This window comes from Balaenoptera borealis (genome assembly GCF_965194805.1).
Source record: "Balaenoptera borealis genome assembly, chromosome: 3".
In the NCBI taxonomy this organism is placed as follows: Eukaryota; Metazoa; Chordata; class Mammalia; order Artiodactyla; family Balaenopteridae; genus Balaenoptera; species Balaenoptera borealis.
Window position 1 is genome coordinate 184,917,699 of NC_138866.1, and position 23,905 is coordinate 184,941,603.

Consider the following 23,905-nt stretch of genomic DNA (forward strand, 5'->3'; position numbering starts at 1 on the left):
GTGAATAACACTGTATTCAGGACTTCCTCAGCTGATGAGAGTAACAGGGAAATGTACAATACTTCCTGCACAAATGCATCTAGGGAAAGCAGGCTATATTTATTTAAAAACTATAAAAGGTTACAATATAAATCAAACAAAATTAGTTGTTAAAAGTTAAGTGACTCATATGTATCCAAATTCTGACCAAATCAAGACAATCCAATGCACAGAAAGAGTATTATATAGTTCAAGGAGCAAAAAGCAATAAACAGAAATGTCAATACAGAAACTACATAAATATACAAATCTACAGTTTTAATGTAATGACGAATCGTTAAGTACATGTGTTAGCTATCTTTCTCCAACATTAAAGTAGTATATGTTTCATATTTAGTAAAAACATACATAATGCAGAAAACCTTTAATCAAATGTAATGTAGTCTAACAAGTGTGAACCACGTAGAATGTAAGGTATTCTTATGTGAAGATGTACACTTCAGCCCATTATCACACATATTGCAAAGGTGACCCACAAAAATGTTTATCATTTGCAACTGTATACAGAGAACAAACTGCCCAGAAATTAATATTTCTTATTAATCTTACTGAGGGGTATTAGAGTAACCTGCCTGAAAGGACAAATTACTTATCTGGAGGCTTAAAATAGCAGAGATCAATGTAAATTAAATATATGAGTGAAAAAATATACAGTGTACAATAGCAAGAGGTTAGAAAACTGAATACTGTGGAAAAGATTTATTAGTCTGTACAAGTTGGTTCTGATAAACTATTGGCTACTTGTTACAGTAAATTACCAAGATTTTCATTGCAACAGTATTTTCCCACACACATCAAAATCTGGACGCAATATGCCTTTCTCAAATTATAATTTAGTGTGTTTTCCCCCAACCCTCAAAACACAGAAGTAGGTTTTTGAGTATCAACCAGCCATTTATGGAAGTCATAAGATACAGATATTCATTAACATTACACAAGCTACAATTGAAGTACTTGGACAAACACCACCAACATTTATGGGAAAAGGTGTTGTTTTTAAAAGTGGTAAGTACTACATGAGTTAGTTACATAAACACACTATTCCTGTCCTTCTGAAAACAAAATGGGGGGAAACCTTATTGCCATCCTGTCAAATACCACATAACCAAAAATGCTGCACAAAGGGTCATGAATCCCGTGTACATATCACAGAATTAAAACTCCAGTTAAGCAACTGAGCTACTCTTGAACTAAATTAAAAGTAAGACCAAACTTCTTTAACATATCGATGCTATTTTAGAAGCATCATCAGAACAAACAGAGATTTAATTATAAATTGGCCTGGACTACGTCCTGGAAGAGAAGTCTGCTTAGTACTAAAAGAGAATCCATCAGCAAACATCCTAGAAAAGTTATGGAATCACGCTCTTTGTTATTTCTGAAGGGAAATTTGCCAGGTTTGATGATACCTGCATATCTCCCAGTGGTCCTAGGAGTTCTACATACCAATTAATTCAGTAATTGATGAGTATTTAAATGAAAAGGAGACCAGAAATAGACCTTGTATCAACATATAGTAGATAAGTGGATTTTTAAGAAATCACATGATGAATGTAAATCATAAAATCAAATGTACTTATAAAGGTACACCTATTTTATGTTACATAAAAAACTGCAGATTGCAACCTGTGCATGCTTACCATAATGCTTTACCTGGAAAAGTCGATAAGTGGGATTTCTCGCAAATGTTTACTGCCATGATACAAAACAAATATGTGCAAACTGCAAGGACCCTAAAATAGCAGTTACAGAGTTTATATACAGAAAGATGACATTATCTGATCAAATATGCAAAAGAGATGGGAGTTCCCAGGGTTTATAACACAGAACAGTAACCGCCACAGGCCCCTCCTCCTTGGCCTTCTTCCCTGTGTGTCAGTTTGACTCCTTTATTCTGGTTCTCACTTTCCCACAGTCCAGGCGTCTGAATGATCTTTTCAACAAGTTCCTCAAAAGCACACTGTACGCCATCACAGGTTTTTGCACTTGCCTCTGAAATTCAAGGAAAAATGTCAGAGTACATTCTCTTCTGATCATATTTCTACGTTCTTCTGGAAAACTATTACAGCAGAAATATCAGCTGATGATATATAAAAAGCCAAATCTCTCCCCACAGGTTTAAGATTAGCGCATTTCCTGCAACTCTCAAAGTTGAGCTATTTAAATTCTATCCATAAGACTAGCGGTATATAAGCCCAAGATTTTGTGATAGAGTTGTAAATTTTAAAGCCCTACTCAAATACTATGCCAAAGTTCTTTCCTTAATTTTTTTAGTTCTTAAAATTAGCCCCTGAAGCAGGTATCATTCCCATTTTAGAATACGGAAATCTAGGCTCTAAGTTAAACAATCTGGTTGCTCTGTGCCTGTGATCCAGCAGCTATAGGTGGGTGGATAAATGACATACAACCATGAACACTAGTCCCATTTTAAATTTATGCTCATGAGACGCATGCGGACACTTAGCACTGCTCCCCAATCCTGTATTTCCCCAGTGACTACCTTTTTTCCAGTCTGAGATGACTGTTTATTCCTTCATCTTAAAGCTCCTCTACCTCAGCTGATGATCTAGCTTTATATTGAGAAAAACAGAAACAACCTGGCAAGAACCCCTGATCATCCCACTAACAGGGTCACCAGCCCACCCACATCTGTATCCTTAGGCTTTGCCTTCACTCCTGCTGCAACGGGTGAACCATCCCGGCTGCCGTCCGAGGCCACCCCTTTGTCTAGTTCCCGGGATCCCATCCCTTCTCATTCACTGAAAAATCATGTGCCCTCTCTGCTGGATTATACCAGTCAGTTTAGAAGCCCACCAGAATTATTGTCCGTCTTATTAAACACCCACCCGCCCAACCAACCAACCTGCCCTCCAGCCCACACCTCCTCCAGTAGCCACCTAGTTTCTCTACTCTCTCAAAGCAAAACTGTCACAAAGAGCTGTCCATATAAGTTGTTTCCACTTTATCTCAAAATTTTCTTCAAACTACTCTAATTAGACTTTTGTTCCCACCACTCCATGGAAACTATTCTTTTAGAGACTACCAACAGCCTCTGCCTTGTCAAATCCAACGTCCTTTTCTCATTTGACGCCTTGCAGCATTTGATGCGGCTGACCGCTTTCTTCCTGTAAATACTGTGTTCACGTGACTTCCAGGACACTGAACACTCCTGGCACTCCTCTCTCGCTGGCATATCATTCACAGCCTTACTTGCTGGCACCTCCTCTTTCTGCTGACTTCTAATTGTTGGGAGTACCCCAGGGTTCAATCTTCAGCCCTTTTCTATCCAGTTTTTCCTGTAGTGATTGCTCCAGTCCCATGACTTTAAATGCCACCTAAGTGCCAATGACCACGATGTCCACTGGTTGTCTGAAAGACAGGTCTTATGTCTAAGCAGAAATCTTGATTCCCTATTCCTCTGCCTAAACCTGTTCTTATCTCAGACTTCCACATCTCAGTTATGGCACCACCATTCACCTAGCTGCTCATGCCAGAGACTTGAACTTATCCTGACTGCTCTCTTTCCTTACCCTCCGCACCCAACCTATCTGCTGTCAGCTCTACCCTCAAAGCGTCTCCTGGACCTGCCAACTCCCCACCACCCACGACTGCCACCGCAGTCAGCGCCGCCAGCGTCCCTCATCTAGGCCAGTGTAAGAGAACAACCAGCCTCCTGCTTCTGCTTCTCACGGGCCACTTTCTACACAAATGAGGCTCTTTAAAAGAATATCAAATCACAGCACTACTCCCTTGCTTTCCACCTTGCTTAGAATAAAATTCATTTCTTTACCATACCCTAGGAGGCCCAACATGACCTTTTAAGATCTCTTGTCCCATCATCACCACCCTCTCCTCCAGCCCACACTATGCTCCAGCCCACAAGCTTTCTTCCTGTTGCTCAGACACACTAAGCTGGTTCCTACCTCAGGAAATACTTGTTATTCTCTCAGCCTGAGACGCTCTCCGTCTTGATCTTCATACCACGAATTCTTGCTTAAATGGCACTCTCTCAAAGAACTTTTCCTTATTACCTCCCACCCTGGTCCTTCTCTCTCCCCTTACTATGTTTTATTTCCTGCATAGCACTACTTACTTATACAAGTCTGTTTCCCAGCCTGGAATGTAAACTCCCTGAGGACAGGAAGTTGGACCATTTTGTTCATTGTTGTATCCTCAGTGTTCAATAAATATGAATTGAACAAACTAACATACAGAAATGAAAGACACCTAGCAAGTAAGCAGTAGAGATACTACTCAATCCCTTTCTAAAATTCCCTATACCTTCCACTTATACCACCCCACTTCTCTTTATATGTGATGTTCTCCCATTTCCATTTCCTGATTCCTGCTAGGTTCTAATACAGTGGAATAATAGCTAAAACAGTAATTCCTAAAGCTGGCTTCACATCAGAATCAACTAGGGTGTTTCTTATAAACTGCCTTCGAGGCTCTGTTTCAGACCTGTGGTAAGTAAGGCCCAGAGAGCTGTAATTTTTAAAAGCTCCCAACTGGTAGAGCCAGTCCACTATGCCAGACAAGGGGTCAACAAACGTCTTCTGTAAGTGGCTAGAGAGTAAATATTTTAGGCTTTGACGCCATACCGCCTCCACTGTAATGACTGAACTCCGCCACGAAGCACGAAGGCAGCCATAGACAGCATCACAGATGAGCGGGCATGGTGCATTCCCACACAAACAGTGGGGCCACATCTGGCCCGTGCTGTATTTGCCAACACTTGCTCTACCGTGCTTCTCACGTATTAACGTGCACACAGATCACACGAACGTCTTTCTCAAATGCAGATTCTAATTCAGAAAAACTGGGCTGGGGTCTGAAATGAAGCATTTCTAACAAGCTCTCAGGTGGCGCCACTGCTGCCAGCACATGAACCAGCAGGTGCGACTGCAGGGCTGGGTTCCTGGCTTTACTGAAGGCGAGGCATGGTGCGACCGTGTGCTGTACGGCTTCACATGATGCGATCCTATGCTTTTTCACAGAAAGGAAAATAAGCAACCTGGCTCTCCAGTAGGTTAGTTTTATAGCACAAGACGACCATGAGCTATAGCCACACATTTTATGGTTCACAGAGAGAACAATGTAACAGAAACTCCATTTAAAAACTCTTCATTAATAATGAAAAGATAAAGATTCACACACCTACCTATAAATAACATGGAATGCTTCCGTGCAAACTTCAGGCCTTCATTTCTGTCAACTTCACGATTTTCCTAAAAGATAAATCAAAGATTAAGAAAAGCTACCAAAATATAGAGCCACACTGCCAAGTGTCTGACTTCTCACCTTATCAATTTTATTTCCAACTAGCATGTTTACTATGTCATTTCTCGTGCAGTACGTTTCCAACTCATTTAACCAATTATCCAGTTTAACAAAGGTGTCTCTTCTTGTGACATCATAAACTGAAATAAAAAGAATCATTTTATTAAATAAATATCAGAAGTAAGAAACAATGACATTATATTTCTGATATGTACTAGGAACTGACCTTACTATACAGACAAGTCTGTTTTTTAAGCCTTCAATGCTTAAAAAATCAGTGCCTACTGATCCAGATGGAAGAAACAAGTGTATTTTTTTTAAAAAAAATATGCATTTACATACATACTTCAACTTTATTTACATATGTTGTGAGAGAAATGAAATTATATCCTATGTGATAACTGAAAATTAAGCAAAACAACAGCTGTCTCCATTTATAACAATAAAAAAAGTTTGTCTGAAAACCAAAAGGTGTTTAGATTCAAATCTGTGGCAAAATACCAAAAAATTTTACATAAATTTCAACATCTATGACCCTGTTATTTTATTTCTCAAAAGGACCAGAATTTGAAAATTTGAAAAAATATGTAAAGTTGGTGGGTGGAATCCTGACCGTCTTCCTCTGTTTTCACTTTCATCTCGCATCACTCTGCATTACACTAAATAAAGAGCTTATTAATTTAAAGTGTTTTCTAAACTTAGGAGATGCTGAACCAGAACTATGAGAGTCACTGTCAAATTAACAGAAATGAAACCAAAGCCTCACAAGTCATGATATAAAAAGAGATTTCTCCCTACAATAGATCAATATTCATTTTAAACAGTTTCTCAGGAATATTAAGAACAAGCACTTTTCAATAAATTATATTGAAAATCCACACTTGGTTTTTAAGTTCTCTGTGATTATAAATCAATAGTACTAAGTGCTTTGTGCTATTTTTCAAGACTAATAAAACAAATTCCGCTAAGCAACCAACACTCTCCTTCTTTTATAATCTGGCAGTAAATATTTGTAAGCTGCTGACTGAAGATTGGTTTCTGGTAATACTCTAAGACAGACCAATGACAGGAGGACTGGTCCTCAATTATGTCCTCAGCAACACGTGCTTTTAAGCCAGATAAATTATAGGGGTGTTTTATTTTAGGTAAGCGATTTTTAGGTTGTACTTTTAAAAATGTTTTCTGTGTATCTTCTTTCAGGAAAATGCATAAATCCAAACCACTCCTTACTACATGTTTCTGACCTTTATTTTTTAATTGCTAGACAAAGGGCTGAAACAAAATCTTAAAAGTTTAAATATTCATTAATATTACATGAAGTTAATATAACTTCAAGTCACATAAAAGTAGCCCTAAAGAAAAATGAAACAAAAACGTATTGACCTTCACAAACAAGGAAAACTAGAAATTCCCGAGTAATAAAACTATTTTTTAAACGGTATATGAAAGTACAACCTTACCTAATATAACACCCTGTGCACCTCTATAATAGCTGGGAGTTAATGTTCTGAACCTTTCTTGACCAGCAGTATCCTAAAAGTGACAATCAATTATTATTAAACAAAACAAAGTATAAATAAAAACCTTCAACATACTAATTCAAGAGCAGAAAGTTGAACAGCATTATTAAAATATCAAGCTCATTTAAAACTTAAAATTTAAATAAGACGTTTTTTTTTACTGACAAATGTAACATAGAAACTAACAAATACTGCCTCATCGCTAGAAAAAATGTAACAAAGTATAGGTTTTCTACCATTTTGGATTTAAGATTTTTATCACACATGAAACCCATTTCATTGAAAGCCATTGTTCTCAACTCCGGTGGCAAAATAAACTTTCCTAGGAAATGAAAAATACAGACACTTAGCTTCAACCCATGAAGACTCTGACTTAACTAGGGTATGACAGAAGTTTTAATACTCTTCCCACCAGGTGATTCTCACATAGAATCAAGGTTGAGAACCACTGATTTAAAGAGAATTACAGCGGTGTTTTATTTTAAGTAGGAAATTTTTAGGTTGTACTTTTAAAAATGTTTTCTATGTATCTTCTTTCAGGAAAATGCATTAAAACCAAACCACTCCTTATTACATTTCTGACTCATATTAGGGGTAATGAATATAAGATGTACACAAGCTAGGAAATGTAAATTTCACAAGGAAGGGACCACATCAGCTCAATCACCAGTTTAACCCCAGAGCCCAGAGAAATTCCTGCCATAGAATAGTTGCTCAACTTTTGTTGAAAAAAAAAAGGAGTAAACTAACTAACAAGTCTCTTCTTCTGGGCCTGGTTCCTTCTGTCTTCTTTCTACCATCCTCAGACTGTGGCTCAAGTCTACCTAAGATTAAGCAAAGCAGCAGTTGGTAAACTGCTGCCTCAGCCCACCACCTGTTTCATTATATGTTTTTATTAAATAAAGTTTTCCTGGAACACAGCCAGGCCCATTCACTTATGTACTGCTGTACGGCCCACCTTGGGGTTGAACTAAATATTTATTTTCCAGTCTTTTAAGAAAAAGTTTACAGTCTGCTAATGTCAAATAACCTGAAGAAAAGTAAAGACGTATATCAAACGTCAACAACTGCCAGTTCCATGGTTGTAAGTGTGAGTTTAGCTATGGGGCAAGCAGAAGCTCAGATGGATCAGAATGTATAATAACTATATAATTTATATGTTTAAATAGTCAGAAGTTAGATCTTTGCTTGTCTTCAAAACAGGAATTTGCAGTAAGTAATAACATCTTTGTAAGATAAAGGAAGCAGAGCTTATTATATGTGGTTTTATTTTCTGATGGGAGAAGAGAGGATTATTAAAGACAGAAACGGACAAAGCTGGAAAGGATCTAGAAAGGCTAAATAACAGAATGTGGGGAGAAGTGAGGGAAGGATGTAGAGAAGCACCACCTCAGAGGTGGGTGCCAAGTAGGTCATGATGTGTGCGCAGCTCTTTCGGGGGCACAGGAGGCAGGGCTGTGCCTGAATATTCTATTTGAATAATCCTAGAAGGTGCATCCAAGGGGGAGAGGAACCAATTTTATTTACATGAAGTAGATTCATATATTTCTAATACTGAGTGAGAAGGCCTTCCTAAATATGACATGACACCCAGATGCATGAAGAAAATAACTGATTTAATCATGTAAATACTAAACCCTTGGTATGGCAAGAACACCCCTCCCCAACACCATGCTCTCTCCCCGCCCCCCCCAACACTCATCCTCAACAAGATTTGAAAGTAAATGACAAACTAGGGGAAAAAATCTGCAGCGTATGACAGAGTTAGTATTACACACACACACACACACACACACATAAGAACATTAATGTATACTCCTCCTAAATAAGATTTTAAAGACAAATGACAGAGTGGAAAAAATGTGGCGTATGACAAAAAGCTAGTATTTTTATTATATAAAGACTTTAATCATGAAAAAGATGAACACTAATATAAAAAGGGCAAAGCATATAAGAGAAAATTCATTAAAATATAATCAATAAATATGTAAGAAAAAATCTCACTAATCAAAAGAAATGCAAATATAAGTGAAAAATTATTACTCAGAAAGTCAAAAATGAGAAAGATTAACAATATATAGCACGGAAGACCTTTTTCCTACACCCCAATGTTAAATCTTCATATTCTCTGAGACACTAATTCAGCTTCTAAGCATACACTGTGAAGTAACTGAACACGTACACACAGATGCTCACCCACAGCACATCTGATCTTTGTGAAAAGCTATTAACAGTGTAGATATCTTAAGACGGTCATTTAAACCGAGGTACTTCTATATTTACTGACGCGGAACAATGCACACAGTGTGCTGGGGGAGGGTGGCAAGCAGGTGAAAGGATGAAGATTTAATCCTTTCTTTCAGAAAGTTGCATATACAACACGTGTAACAACGTGCATGTGTCTGACATATTTTATAGGATGTTCACTAACATGCAGACATTGGTTAAAGATGAACTTTCTTCTCTATTAATTTCATACTATTTTGATTATCCTTTTTAGAATGAAACTATATTATCCTTGCAGTCAGGAGAAGCCTCTCTTATTTAAAAAATATTTATAAGCCTATGATAAAGATGTCACTTCAGTAATACCTGCCAACCTTTTTATGGAGCAGGAACTAGAAAGTAAATTAAAAACAAACAAAAAACCTCTTGTATGAAAGTAAGATCTCACAGCAACCTTCAAGCCTCAGATCCTATTCTAAATTGTATATGTCACAGCAGGAGCAAGGGCAGAAGAGGTAATAAATCAAACAAGAAAAACATGGAAAATCAGGCTCCACTTCAGTACGGAAAGAAGGGAGCATTCTTAAACTTCAATATATATTTTACTATGGTCTAGTCCAACATTTTCCAAATTGTTTCTTGTCAGACATTACTATACTGATTGATATTAAACATATTTTGGGGAAGGGACAAACAGGCTACCAATCATGTAAAGCATTGTATCTTAGAAAAAAATTAACAAAAAAAACATAAGACACACAGTCATTTGGAATAAAATGTGTGTTAGAAATAGTGTGCCATTCAGAGAATGCCGTTAACATGAATGAGATCATACAATGCACGAACACTTGCTGTTTCAATCTGTAATTGACACCCACCCAGCCAGCATTTACTACTTAGCCACCGAAGTATGACTCAATTTGATGACTGCAGACCAGTTCTAATATTATTATCATGTTATAAAAATATACTTAGATATTTAACTATAGCATATGTGAGAATTAGATTATGAGTATATTTTTATAAATTTTATATGTAACATATTTAATATATAAGCAATCATACTTAGATGGAGAGACAGAGATAGGAAGGAAGGAAGGAAGGAAGGAAGGAAGGAAGGAGGGGGAGAAAGAGGAGCAGACAGACACAGGCTGAGTAAGCTGGACGTTCCGGCAGCTAGTGCTACCTTATTCAGCACTTCCAGGAAGAGGTCTAGTTAGCAGAGAATGCGGATCAGAACAGCTGGGTTAACAGGCGAGTGACAAGACGCTAGTAAGTAAACACTCGGCATCAGTATTAAAAAAAAATCCAAAGTTGGCAAGCTCAAATTTTATAGATATTTACACTAACAAACATGAAAAATCATTTTTTCTAAGTATCGCTTCATCCCCTTCTCCCCAACAACTGCCTTTAGCATTAGTTCAGAGTAGGTTGTCTTTTTAAAACTTTAAAGAAACACATTCAATAACAGTGATTCTCTCTGGCAGACGATGATTTTTTTAATACTCTGTTTTCAAATATTCTGAAGGGATTATATATTTAAAAAATCTGAGTAAGTAAAACAAGTCTCTGCCTGATTACAGAATTATAAGATATAACTATTTATGTCTATCCTTTAATCAACATCAAATCTCCCAAGTTATTAAACACACATCACTCATTCACCTCTACAACACTACACACATCAATTTCTGCTTCTTCAAAAAGTACAAGTTTAATATTTACAGAAAATACATTTTAAAAATTCTTACCCATATTGCAAGTTTAGCCTTATTTCCATCCACTGAAATTGTTTTCACCTTAAAGTCAACACCTTGGAAAAATGAAAAATTTGATAAGAATTCCAGTAAAACATACATTTTAAATCAATTACCAAGAAAATGAAGAAACAGAAAAGCCACTTTATTAAATGCCCAAATTCACATCTGAATTCTTAGAGTTATGGATGTGAAGGTAAAAGAAAAAGTGTCACTAAAGTTTAGCAGCTTAGAATTTAATCAAGAAAAATGAAAACCAAATGCTTGTAAAATTCATTCACCTACCTGTACTTCTTGAAAAAACAAACGTTTTATTGAAAAAAATGAAAGTGTAAGGTGGTGATCGACCCTGCACATTAAAAGCCAAGAGCTGGAGTTCACCGTGCTGATGTAGAGAAGACCTCTGGCTGACTGTGGGTTGGGGCACTTTCCCAGGGCCCCCTAAGCTATTATTAGGAGCGTTGTCCACAGCCGGCCAACACCCTAAGTCAGATTCTGGCTGTGGGCACCTTGGAAGACTGGTAAAATTATAAAAGGGCCCCTCTTTCCTTGCCTTATGAATTCTTTGTTTTTGTTTGTTTTTATCCTAAAAAACAGTATTCATTTTATATAACCTTATCAATAATCACTTGCTACTGCACAACTGCAAAAAGAGAATTTACACACAAAAACGTTTATGCCCAATCCTTTAAGAATCTTCTTAAGTTAAAGAGGAGTGCTCGAAGAGCAGTGAAATCTGTATGTACTGATTTATATGAAAAGAAGACAAGTTCCGTAAGAAGTCACATTGGGCTCTACTACAGCAGCCCCCAAAACCTCTCCCTGCCCTGGAAAAGGACTTGACACATGCCATCTGGCTTAAATGAACAGTAACTGCCCACATGTCTTAAAAGAGTATCAAAAATAATGTGCAGTCTATCCCACTGGCCAGAGGGAAAATATTAACTCAAGACACTTGGAAAGAAACTTTCAAAAGATTTTAGCTTATCACAATTAATTCAGAACAGCCACAACTAAGATGATACATATAAATGCTCAAATACTAAATGCTTCCTAGAACACCTGTCACCAATATGGAAATATATTAGTAATTCTTGGCTGATTTCTGACAATCCATTACACACACAAATTAGGTAATAAAAATGCATTTCAAAACATGCATTACACCAGGTCTTTCTGCATGCCAAAGATTTTTAAAAAACAGTTTGGTGTCTTGGGCTAAGGTGATAAAGAAGTTGATAAAGTCATTCCTAGAATGTCAGGCAACCACGAGTTAAAGGACAGTGCCAATTGCACAGTCCAAGGAAAACCTAAGTGTAGTTTCTTTGAGGCAAAACAAACAAAAAATTCTATATATTAAGTAATCTTGTATTCACCAGGTCTAGATAAAGAAATCTGCCACACCATTTTTATAAAAAATATGAAATTATTTACATTTTACTCATATAGCTTAAAAAAAAGACACCCAAACTTGAGAAAATGTGGATGAAGAAATGGTTCTGACTTGGTAGAGGTACTAAATGAAGGCCACTGGTAGACATCACAAAGAGACGGCCTGTCACACATGCTCCACAGTTAAATTCTCAAGGTTCTTCAGAGAAGACAGAAAGAACTTTTCTATTCTTAAACACCTAAGACAAACCTGCTCAAGGGCAGACTGCTACCAGCTAGTCTACCCAGGAAAAGAAACTCAGTGTTCCCAGAATGTTTGTGTTCTCCTTCCCTCCCCCAATATCCTCTTTCTCTTTTATAATTTCCTGCATATATTTCTTGGCAGTCTAATGACTTTCTCTGTCATACGTATAATTTGCATGTCAATAACTGTCTCCAAGTTACTCTTCTGACATGTTAGATTTGAAAGCTACAGATAACACCCTCAGGAAACACTGCGCCTGGAGTCCTCCCATCAAAGTCAAGAGACAGGCAACCTGAAAGGGTACCTCTTCTGGACACAGGACCCTCAGTTCTCATTCATCTTCCCTTGGTTCCTCTGGTGAATCTCATGTGCAGATATTGATCTCTTTAGCTCTTAGATGCTCAAACTGCTTCTTCACCAAGTCTGGGTCTTCTGTTTTGCAAGTGGCTGTTAATTTGCCTTACTGGTGGCAGCAGTGGGAATGTTTTTGATAAATTTTATTTTGCCAACTTCTCACTACATTTGATTAAACTATCTTTTCAACCTCCTCATGTGGATGACAAACAAGGAGCTCATAATAGAGGAAGAATGTTTAGGAAAAAACATTCCTGTGTTTCTCCTCTACAACACTGAACACTTCTGTGACCCAATACGTAGGGTTTTTCCCACAACTACCAATTCTTTGACTTTCCAGGGACACCAGCTGGGTGTCCCACAATTCAATTCAGTTCTGACTCTATCTACCTGAAGTTAAGAGATAGATCCCACAGGGTAAGGGCGAAGTCCCACAAGACTGCCACACCCCCATTTCAGAGTCCAGTCTCAAGTCCATGTTGTTACCTGTGCTTCTGACCAACTGGCTATAAATCAGAGGTTCCCATAATCCCTCCTCAATTAGATTAATTTGATATAGTAGCTCAAAGAACTCAGAAAAACAGTTTACTTACTTACTTACTTACTAGATTATCATTTTATTATAAAAGGATACAACCCAGGAACAGCCAGAGGGAAGAGATCTGGGCACAGGGCAAGGTATGGGGAAGGGACACAGAGTTTTCATGCCCTCTCCAAGCATGCCGTCCTCCCAGTACCTCCACGTGTTCACCAACACAGAGCTCTCTGAACCCGTGGGGTTTTTTTATGGAGCTTTACTGATTACATCATTTGCCTTTGGTGATTAAACAAAACCTCCAGCCCCTCTCTGCACCCTGGAAGTGAGGGAGGTAAGATAGGGCTGAAAAGTTCCAACCCTCTAATTATTGGGTTGGCCAAAAAGTTTGTTTGGGTTTTCCACAGCATCTTACAGAAAAACCTAAACGAACTTTTTGGCCAACCCAATACATGGTTGGTTCTCCTGGCAACCAGCCTCTATGCTTAGGGGCTTTCTAGAAGTCACATCATTAACATAAACTCAGGTGTGGCTGAAAAAGGCTTGTTATGAAAATACAAAAGACATCCTGGGAATTCCCTGGCCGTCCAGTGGTTAGGACTTGGTGCTTTCACTGCCGGGGCCCAGGTTCATTCAGTCCCTGGTCGGGGAACTAAGATCCCATAAGCCACGTGGTGCGGCCAAAAAAGAAAAAAAAAAAGAAAAGAAAAACAAAAGACATCTTTAATGATTCTTATCACTTAAGAAAATCCAAGGGTTTTCAGAGTTCAGTGCTAGGAACCAAACATATATTTCTTATTATGAATTACAAAATCACAGAAGAACTGTCACTTCAGCTTTTCTCTAGTTGTTCATTTGGGCTTGCATTTTTAATACAATATTCAATTCTGTTCCTCTGCAGGAATCTTTTTATAGGCACACGCCTATTTTATGAAGGTTAAGTTAGTTAAAACTAGATAATATAACCAATAAAACCTTTGAAACAAGCAATAAGTGAGACATGAAAATTTACCAAAGATAATATCAACTACACTGTAAAGAAATACCAATGAATGGGAAACCAGAACATATCAATGGAATCATCTGCCTTATGAAAAGAAAAACAAGCAATCAAGAGAAACTGACTCAGAACTAGCAAAGATGTTAAAACTAGCAAAGAAGGATATTAAAAACACATAACTGTATACCACATGTTCAGAAAGTTAAGCTGACGTGAGAGAGATTTTAAAAACCCATACCAAACATCTAGAGATGAAAATGACAATGTCTGAGATTAAAAAAAAAAAAAAATACACAGGATGGGATTAACAGCAGATTAGACAATGAAGAAGAAAACACAAGTGAATACATAAGAAAAACCTGTAACTAACATCATACTCACTGGTGAAGAACTGAAAGCTTTTCCCCACAGATCAGAACAAGATAAGGATGCATACTCTCACCACTTCTACTCTCAGAGTACTGGAAGTCCTAGCCAGAGCAATTAGGCAAGAAAAGGAAATAAAAGGCATCCATATTGGGAAGGAAGAAGTAAAATTATCTGTTTACAGACAACATTTCTTATATGTAGAAAATCCTAATGATTATATTCCATACACATACAAAAATATTGTTAGAACTAATAAGTGAATTCAGCAAAGTTGCAGGATATAAAATCAACATGCAAAACTCAGTTGCATTTCTATACCCTAGTAATGAACAATCCAAAAAGAAAAATTTTAAATATCATTTCATTTACAATAGCATCAAAAAGAATAAAATATTTTAAAAATAGATGATGATGACGATGATAATAATAATAATAGTACTCAGGAATAAATTTAACCAAGGAGCTTTAATATTTATACACTGAAAACTACAAAACACTGCTGAAAGAAATTAAAGAAGACACAAATAAGTGGAAAGACATGCTGTGTTCATGAGTTGGAAGGCTTAATATTGTGATGATGACAATACTACCCAAAACTATCTACAGATCCAACACAATCCAATAAAAATTCTATAGCTTTTTTTGCAGAATGGAAAAGCTGACACTAAAATTCGTATAGAAGTACAAGAGGCACTAAATTACAAAACTTTAAAACTTCAAAACTTACTACAAAACTACAATAATTAAAACAATGGTACTAGCATTAAGTACATTTAAACCAATGGAATAAATAGAGAACCCAGAAATAAACCCTCACATATATAGCCAACTGATTTTCAACAAGGAAGCCAAGACCATTCAATAGGTAAAGGCCAGTCCTTTCAACAAATGATGCTCAGAAAACTAGATATCCAGATGCAAAAGAATGAAGTTGGACCCTAACCTTACACCATATGCAAAAGTTAGCCCAAAATGGATCAAAGACATAAATGTAAAAACTAAATCTTAAAAACTCTTAGAAGAAAGGATAGGAAAAATTTTTCATGACACGGGATTTGGCAAAGATTTTTTGGATATAACACCAAGAGCACAGGCAACAGAAGAAAAATAAACTGGACTTCATCAAAATTAAAAACTTATATGCATCAAAGGGCAATGTCAAGGGAGTGGAAAAAAAACCTCACAAAATGGGAAAAAATATTTGCAAGCCAGTTATCTGATAAGGGATTAGTATTTGGAATATATGAAGAATGCCTATAACTTAACAACAGAAAGCCTTATCCAAAAATGGGGAAAAGGATTTGAATAGACACTTCTCCAAATAATATACACAAATGGCCAAAAAGCACAGGAAAAGATGCTCAACATCATTATCCATTAGGGAAATGCAAATGAGACACACAATGAGACACTACTTCATATCCATTAAAACAGCTACAATGAAAGAAAAAAGTGAAAAATAACAAGTGTTAACAAGGACATTAACAAATTAGAATGCTTGTGCATTGCTGGTAGGAATGTAAAATGGTACAGTCACTGTGAAAAATAGTTTGGCAGTTCCTCAAAAAGCTAAAAATAGAATTACCATACAATGTAGCAATTCCACTCAGGTACATACCCAAAAGAACTGACAACAGGAACTCGAACAAATAATTGTACAACAATGTTCACAGCAGTATTACTCACAAAAGGCAAAAGGTGGAAGCAACTCAAGTGTCCATGGGCAGATGAATGGATAAACAAAATGTGGTATGTACATATAATGGAACATTATTAGCCATAAAATGGAATGAAATTCCAATACATACAGCTATAAAATGGAATGAAATTCTGATATATGCTACAACATGGATGAACCTTAAACACATTATGTTAAGTGAAATAAGCAAATTACAAAAGGACAAATATTGTATGAGTCTACTAATACAAGGTATCTAGAACAGGCAAATTCATAGAGACGGAGGGCAGAACAAGTTACCAGGGACTGAGAGGAAATGTGGAGTGGGAGTTATTGCTTAATGGGTGGAGTTCCTGTTTGAGGTTATGAAAAAGTCCTGGAAATGGATAGTACTGATGGTTGCAAAACAATGTGAACATAGTTAGTGCCACTGAATCATACACTTAAAAATGGTTAAAATGGTCAATTTTATCTTATGTATATTTTCACAATAAAAAATAGATAACCGGAGAATCCTATATCTATGAAAGAATTTAAATCTGTGGATAAAACCTTTCCACGAAAAAACTCCAGGCCCCAAATGAATTCTACTGAACATTTAAATAATAATCCATTACAAACAAACTCTTGCAGGAAACTGAAGAGGAATGAATACTTCCTTAGTCAGTCTATGAGTTCTACAGTACCCTGATACCAAAACCAGACAAAGACACTATAATTAAAGAAAACTACAGATTAATATCCCTCATGAACATAGATGAAAATCCTAAACAAAATTTTACCATAAGTCATCCAAATAGGTGTAAAAGAACAGTACAGCACAACCAAGTGATGTTATTTCAGAAATGAAAGGTTGATATAACACGGAGAAAAAAAAATCAATGTGGATTTTACTATTTTAAACCAAAAAAGAAACTTCATATGAACATCTCAACAAATGTGGAAAAGGAATTTAACAAAATCCAACATGCATTCCTAATGAAACCTCTCAGCAAACCAGAAATAGAAGGAAACTTCCTCAACCTGATAAACAGCATCTATGAAAAGATACAACTAACAGCACACTCAGTGGTAGAGACTGAATGTTTTCCCCTTAATATCAGGAACAAAAGAAGGATATCAGCTCTCATCACAACACTGCACTGGAGATCTTCAGCCAAGGCAATAAAACAAGAAATAAAAGGCATCCAGATTGGAAAGGAAGAATATAGAAACCCAATGGAATCTATGGGATTAAAAAAGCACCTAGGGCTTCCCTGGTGGCGCAGTGGTTGGGAGTCTGCCTGCCAATGCAGGGGACACGGGTTCGAGGCCTGGTCTGGGAGGATCCCGCGTGCCGCGGAGCGACTGGGCCCGTGAGCCACAAATTGCTGAGCCTGCGCGTCTGGAGCCTGTGCTCCGCAGCAAGAGAGGCCGCGATGGTGGGAGGCCCGCGCACCGCAATGAAGAGTGGCCCCCGCTTGCCGCAACTGGAGGAGGCCCTCGCACAGAAACGAAGAACCAACACAGCCAAAAATAAATAAATAAATAAATAAATAAATAAATAAGCCTCTCTTTAAAAAAAAAAAAAAAATCACCTAGAAAGAATAAGCAAGTTTAGCAAGGTTGGAGAACACTAAATAAACGTTTAAAAAATCAACAGTATTTCTATTTAATAGTAATGAAAAGAAACAATATTTTTAAAAAATTTACTACCATTGTACATAAAAACCTATAAAATACTTAGGGCTAAATCTCACAAAAGATGTGAAAGGTATGTATGTAACCACTCTGAGGCATTTTACCTGCACCTAAAGGTCTCAGGTGTTTTTGCTGCAGCACCTACAGCGCTGTGACCTGCATGGGCAGTGGGAGTGGAAGGGAGGACACGGGAGACCCCAGAAGCCAGGAAATAGGGTCAGGCCTGGGCCTCTGGGGTGGGAGTGCTGAGTCCAGGATGCTGGACCACCAGAGAATTCCTGTGCCCAGGTAATATTAATCGGTGTGTGCTCTCCCGGAGATGTCCAGCTCGACCCCAAGACCCAGCTCTACCCAACTGCCTACAGGCTCCAGTGCTGGAACACCTCAGACCAAACAACTGGAAAGACAGGAACACAGCCCCACCCATCAGCAGATGGCTGTCTAAAGTCATACTGAGCCCACAGCGACCTCTAAACACACCCTCTTGACACGGCCCTGCCCACAGAGGGACAAGACACAGCTCCACCCACCAGTGGGCAGGCACCAGTCCCTCCCACCAGGAAGCCTGCACAAGCCCCATGACCGGCCTCACCCATCAGGGGCAGACACCAAAAGCAAGCAGAGCTACGATCCTGAAGCTTGCAGAAAGGAGACCATACACACAGAACGTCAGACAAAATGAGGCGGCAGAGAAATATGTTTCAAAGGAACAATACAAAAACCCAAAGGACTATTAAATGAAGTGGAGATAGGCAATCTACCTGAAGAAGAATTTAGAGTAACAATAATAAAGAGGATCCAAGATCACAGAAAAAGAATGGAGGCACAGACCAAGAAGATATAAGAAATGTTTAACAAAGAGCTAGAAGATTTAAAGAACAAACAGAGATGAACCATACAATAACTGAAATGAAAAATACATTAGAAGGAATCCATAGCAGAAAAATGAGGCAGGAGAACAGATACCATAAAAGCTTTAAGGATCCAAGGAGAACAAGATTAGGAGGACCTAGATCCCCAAGTCTCAGTTTGCAAACAACCTAAAGAGTATTAACAATGAAATGTGCCAAGTGCTCTGCTCCCCCAGAAGACAGAGCTGAGGAGTGACCACTGGAGGCAAGAAAAGAAGGTGAACAACGTTACAAAGATCCGAGTCTGGGAAACGAAGAGACACCAGGGCTTTCCGTGGAGACTACTTAGAGGGAAAAACGGTTAGGAGGCCTGATGGTCTTACGGCGGCTATCAGTAGCAAGATAAGAACATCTGCAGAGGAAAGAGGGGTGGAGGAAGGTCTTGTCAGAAGTAGGCTAAATTCTGAGCCTAACCTGACTCTTGCTGATGGACGTGAGGCTGGCAGAGGGGTGGGTGGCTTTACTCCAAATGGAAGGCATTATCCAATAAATAAGAACTAAAACAACCCAAAAAAGCCTGGAAATTAGGAAACACATTCCTAAATCAAAGATTTCAAATATTCAAAGAGGAAAGCAAAACTGAAAATTTAAACTATGCAGAGAGCAATGAAAAACAAACAGCCTATCACAACCTATGGGACACAGTAAAACTTGTTCTTAGAGGACATCTTTATTAAAGAATAAAGACTAAAAAGAAGGGAACTTAATACTCATCTTAAGAAACTAACAAAATAAACCAAAATAAAAGTAGGAAGGAGAAAGAGGGGAAAAAATAAAGCAATTCCTCAAACAATAAAATAGATACATTCCTTAAGGAAAAGACCAAAAAAATGTACAAGTTTAGAAATGAGGGAACATAAACACAGATAATGAAGAGTTTAAACGAATACTACAGGGACTTCCCTCATGGTCCAGTGCTCCCACTGCAGGGGGAACGGGTTCCACCCCTGGTTGGGAACCAAGAACTAAGATCCTGTGTGCTGGCCAAAAAAAAAAAAAAAAAGATTCTACATGCAACTAACTTAACAAGTGAGTTGGGATTTTCCTTCCTAGCTGCACTCCTAAGACTGTCCTAAGAAACAGAGAACCCGAAGAGGTTGTAACAGTGAGGAAGAAGCAGGATCAGACTGACTCAGATGAAATATAACCTTCACAGAACAGATAATTTCAGTAGTATTTAAGCAAGTAAGGACAATTTAAAAAGACGGAAAGCTCCTTCATTGTATAAACTAACACAATTTTAATACCAAATTCTGATTTTTTAAAAATACAGAAAAGGAGAGACCATCTTACATACAAAAATAGATGTAAAAATTCTAAATTAGTCAACAGAATCCAGAAATATGTCAAACAAAATGAGTGAAGGCTTATCTAGGAAAGCAAGGACATTTCAGTATAAAAAGGTCTATCAACCATTAGTCAGTGCTGAAAAGGCATATGAAAAAAATCACAACCTTTCCTAATAAAGCCTCTAAGTAGAATGGAAGAAAGAAACAATCTATATATGATCAAGACCATTTGTCATTATTCTAAATAAAGAAATGTCAGAGCCATTTTTATTACTTTAACATGTTTAATTGAATGAAATTATATGAAATAGAATAGTTCTGTTTTACTTTTTGAATTATCTCATATTCCCAAGTATCTTAACAAGTTTATGTTGTGGCATTAAACAAGATGTATAAACTACTTTGCATTTTAATTAAATTATCTTTCTGTTAAGTAAGCCCAAACTATAAGGTAACTTGTGGATGAAACAGATCTGACACCTGCCCTTAGAAGCCAAACAGTCATGGGTATTTCTAAAAACTTACCAAGGGAGTGATAAGAATCACTGATCTAAAGTCAACCACCAACAAGCAAAATTTGTCTAACTTTAGTTGAAATGTATCAACCCTCAAAAAACACTTTCACATATTGTAACAATTGTAAGTCTTAGAGATTAAGAAATAGTTTGTGAGCCTGTCTTAAGCAGAGAGCCAGTTTTAAATTTTCTAATTTCTTTATTTGAAAATTTTTACTTAAAGTGCTCTTTTTTGTATTCAAAGGTTACCTAAAATAGGGTAAATTAAAAAAACAAAAACAAAAAGCATGAAACAAATTTTGCCTATTTAATCATACTATATAAAGTTAATGTAACTACTTTCTATATCCATGCTTAAATTTCAACCAATTGTATCTATGCAGTTGATTAAATACCTCAGGTAAAGACCTAATTAAGCACCATCTTATGGCCTGACCATAGCAAAAAGAGAAATCTAATGCTTATTATTTTCCCCCCAAACATTCCCATGTAACAAACAAAAACCTGGTCAAAATATTCTTACAATTTTGTCTGTGTGTGTTTATTTTTATGTCAGAAACATTACCTCGGATTATATATCATTAAATATTGGTTGTGTTTCATTATGTTTCTTCTTTTAAGACTCAAACAGACTGTAAAATCTCCTTTTCTGATTTCCATATCTATCATTTTCTCACTCTAATTTGTTTTAATATTCTTATTCACTTTGGTAAATTCTACCCACTTTTCCATTCCTAGCTTCTATGTTCTTTATTGTGTTTCCCAGCTTCTACTGTCCCTTGTGATCCTTCCAATCTCACCTTCATTTCAGTGATGGTTTTATTTTCTTATCTTTTCTTTCTTTCCACTCAATCAGCTCACACTGCGTTTTCTCATGTAGTCGCACTATCTCTTCCCCGACCTCTTATATCACTGTTTTGTGCTCTCACTGATAAATATTTCCATTAAGGCTTTTAAATTCATGGCAAAATGTTTGGTCATTATTTTCAATCTTCTTTACAGAAATATTCTTTTCTGGTGAGGATTCTTCAACTGTCCTTTGTTTTTCCATTCCTTTCTTCCTTTTCGATTCTTGAATGGTGGTAGTGGCCTTGAGCTGGATTCTTTTTTACTAAGTCATAGTTGAAAGTGGTGAGGTTTTCCTGGACAAGCTATTTGCAGGAGGTTCATGCAGAAAGCCATAGTGGATCAGTTCTGCACTGGCAAAATTTTGTCTTGATTCGGGGTTTTACATGAGAATCAGTTAGTTTTTTACTTCTCAACATTCGGAGGAGATAGGCAACCTTGAGGTTTTTCAAAGGCATCTCCTCCCCTACAGCTACAGAGACAGACAAAATGCAAAAATGGCTGGTTTGTATGACTCCTTGTTTGGCTTCACCCTCCCAACTGCTTAAGACCAAACCAGATGCCGGGCAACTCCTGCCATTAGCTTAGGAAGCCATTTTGCTTTTACAGACACGGGATACAGGTTTTGCACCTCACAGCGGGCCCCTCAACCTCACGAAGTCTGCAGCCCTGGCATCGCCCACTTTCTCCTGCAGGCGGCCTGTCTGGTCCCCACTGCTCTCGGCAGCCATACCACCTGTTTTGTGGCTTGGCGCTTTAGCCGCCTTCTAGTATAGTGGACTATGGGGTTGGGGTGTTAGTTTCTCCCTCTCTTTGTTATTAGTCAATTGCCAGAAAGCAAAAGAAGAAAATGCCAACTCTATAGTACCATCTTCAAACCCCAAATCCAACAATTACCTTAATAGAGTATTTTATACAAGACAGAAACTTGAGTGTCTCTCTATATTACTGAAAGATAAAGGTGTGCTTTCCTTACTATTACACTGTGAGGTAAATACTAATTTTCATATGGCCATTAACAACTGGGCTAATTATTTTTATTTCAATAACTCATGTATATCGGTTATAACCTAGGGCAGAAAACTATCTGATGCCGAAATGTAAAAGATACTTCTCAAGACCCACGGCCCATTGGGGGAACAAATTATGTATATTCTCATCAGTATGCTACAATCTTAGTATTTGCTTTTAAAGCAAAGCCTTTTTAGTAATAAAGACAACGAATGATCTGTCAATCTGCAAGTCCCCAGTTACATTTGGGTTTGAAATGAAGACAGATAGTTTATAGTATATATAAGATCACTCCCTTAGGAAAATTTTAACTCTAGGCAAGTTTATTTTCCTGCCAGTTATTATTCTTCTACTCCTCGCTTATCCAATACCAGGTATGTTCTGAGCAAAATCAAGTTTTATCAATAACTGATTTTTTAAAGGAGCAAATAATACACCAAAACCAAATTAAATAGATTTTGAATTACTAGTGTTTTAAATGATTCCCTTTTACACACATAACAGTAAATCTGTCAATGTTAACACGTCATACAAAAGCTAAGTAATGCCTGATAGAATTTATTAAACATTTAGAGGCACCGTGAGCTCATACTGATAGAAAGAAACAAAGAAGAACTCTTCTTTACGGAATTCTAAATAAGAAATGTAAATGGAAGGATGGAATTTGAAAAACCACAGCTGGACAACCACCATAGCTGGAATGACAGGATGACAGTTTACAGTGGAGAGACTTGGTGTACATCATCTTAAGGAACCAAGTCCCATCACCAGTAATGGCACAAATATACACCATGCTCTGACAAGCACTTCTGAGGAAATCCTGACCAAAATGCATAACCTGAATCTAACCATGAGGACACACGGACACATGCAATTGAAGGATATTCTTCAATAACTGGCCTGTATGTGCTCTTCAAAAATGTCAAGGCCATGAAAGACAAAGAAAGAGTGAAGAACTGTTCAGATTAAAAGAGACTACGGAAAAATGACAACAAAATTCAATATGTGATGCTGGACTGGATTCTGGACCAGAAGCAACTCTCTTTCTTTGGTATATAAGACATCAGTGGGACAACTGATGAAATCTGTCTGTATACAGGAGAACTGTATCCATGTTCATCTAGAAAATACACACTAAAGTACTTAGAGGTTAAAGACACTGAAGACACTGTCTGCAATTTTCTCTCAAACCATTCGAAAAAAGCAAGAATACTGTGTATGTGTATGTAGAGAGAGAATGATAAAGCATATGTGATAAA

The 23,905-nt window shown here is 37.3% G+C and overlaps 1 protein-coding gene across 1 annotated transcript in view; it reads right to left on the reverse strand.

Annotated features, from left to right (window-relative positions):
- Positions 1 to 723: 723 nt before the first annotated feature.
- RAB18 (RAB18, member RAS oncogene family) overlaps positions 724 to 23,905 on the reverse strand; it is a 28,891-nt gene continuing 5,709 nt past the window's right edge. Inside the window, exons 3-7 of the mRNA XM_082385983.1 lie at positions 10,817 to 10,878; positions 6,780 to 6,852; positions 5,341 to 5,459; positions 5,201 to 5,267; positions 724 to 2,031 (exon numbers count right to left, since the gene is read on the reverse strand). Coding sequence (XP_082242109.1) covers positions 1,856 to 2,031; positions 5,201 to 5,267; positions 5,341 to 5,459; positions 6,780 to 6,852; positions 10,817 to 10,878 — 497 coding nt within the window. The 3' untranslated portion in view covers positions 724 to 1,855. The remainder of the gene's footprint in view (positions 2,032 to 5,200; positions 5,268 to 5,340; positions 5,460 to 6,779; positions 6,853 to 10,816; positions 10,879 to 23,905) is intronic.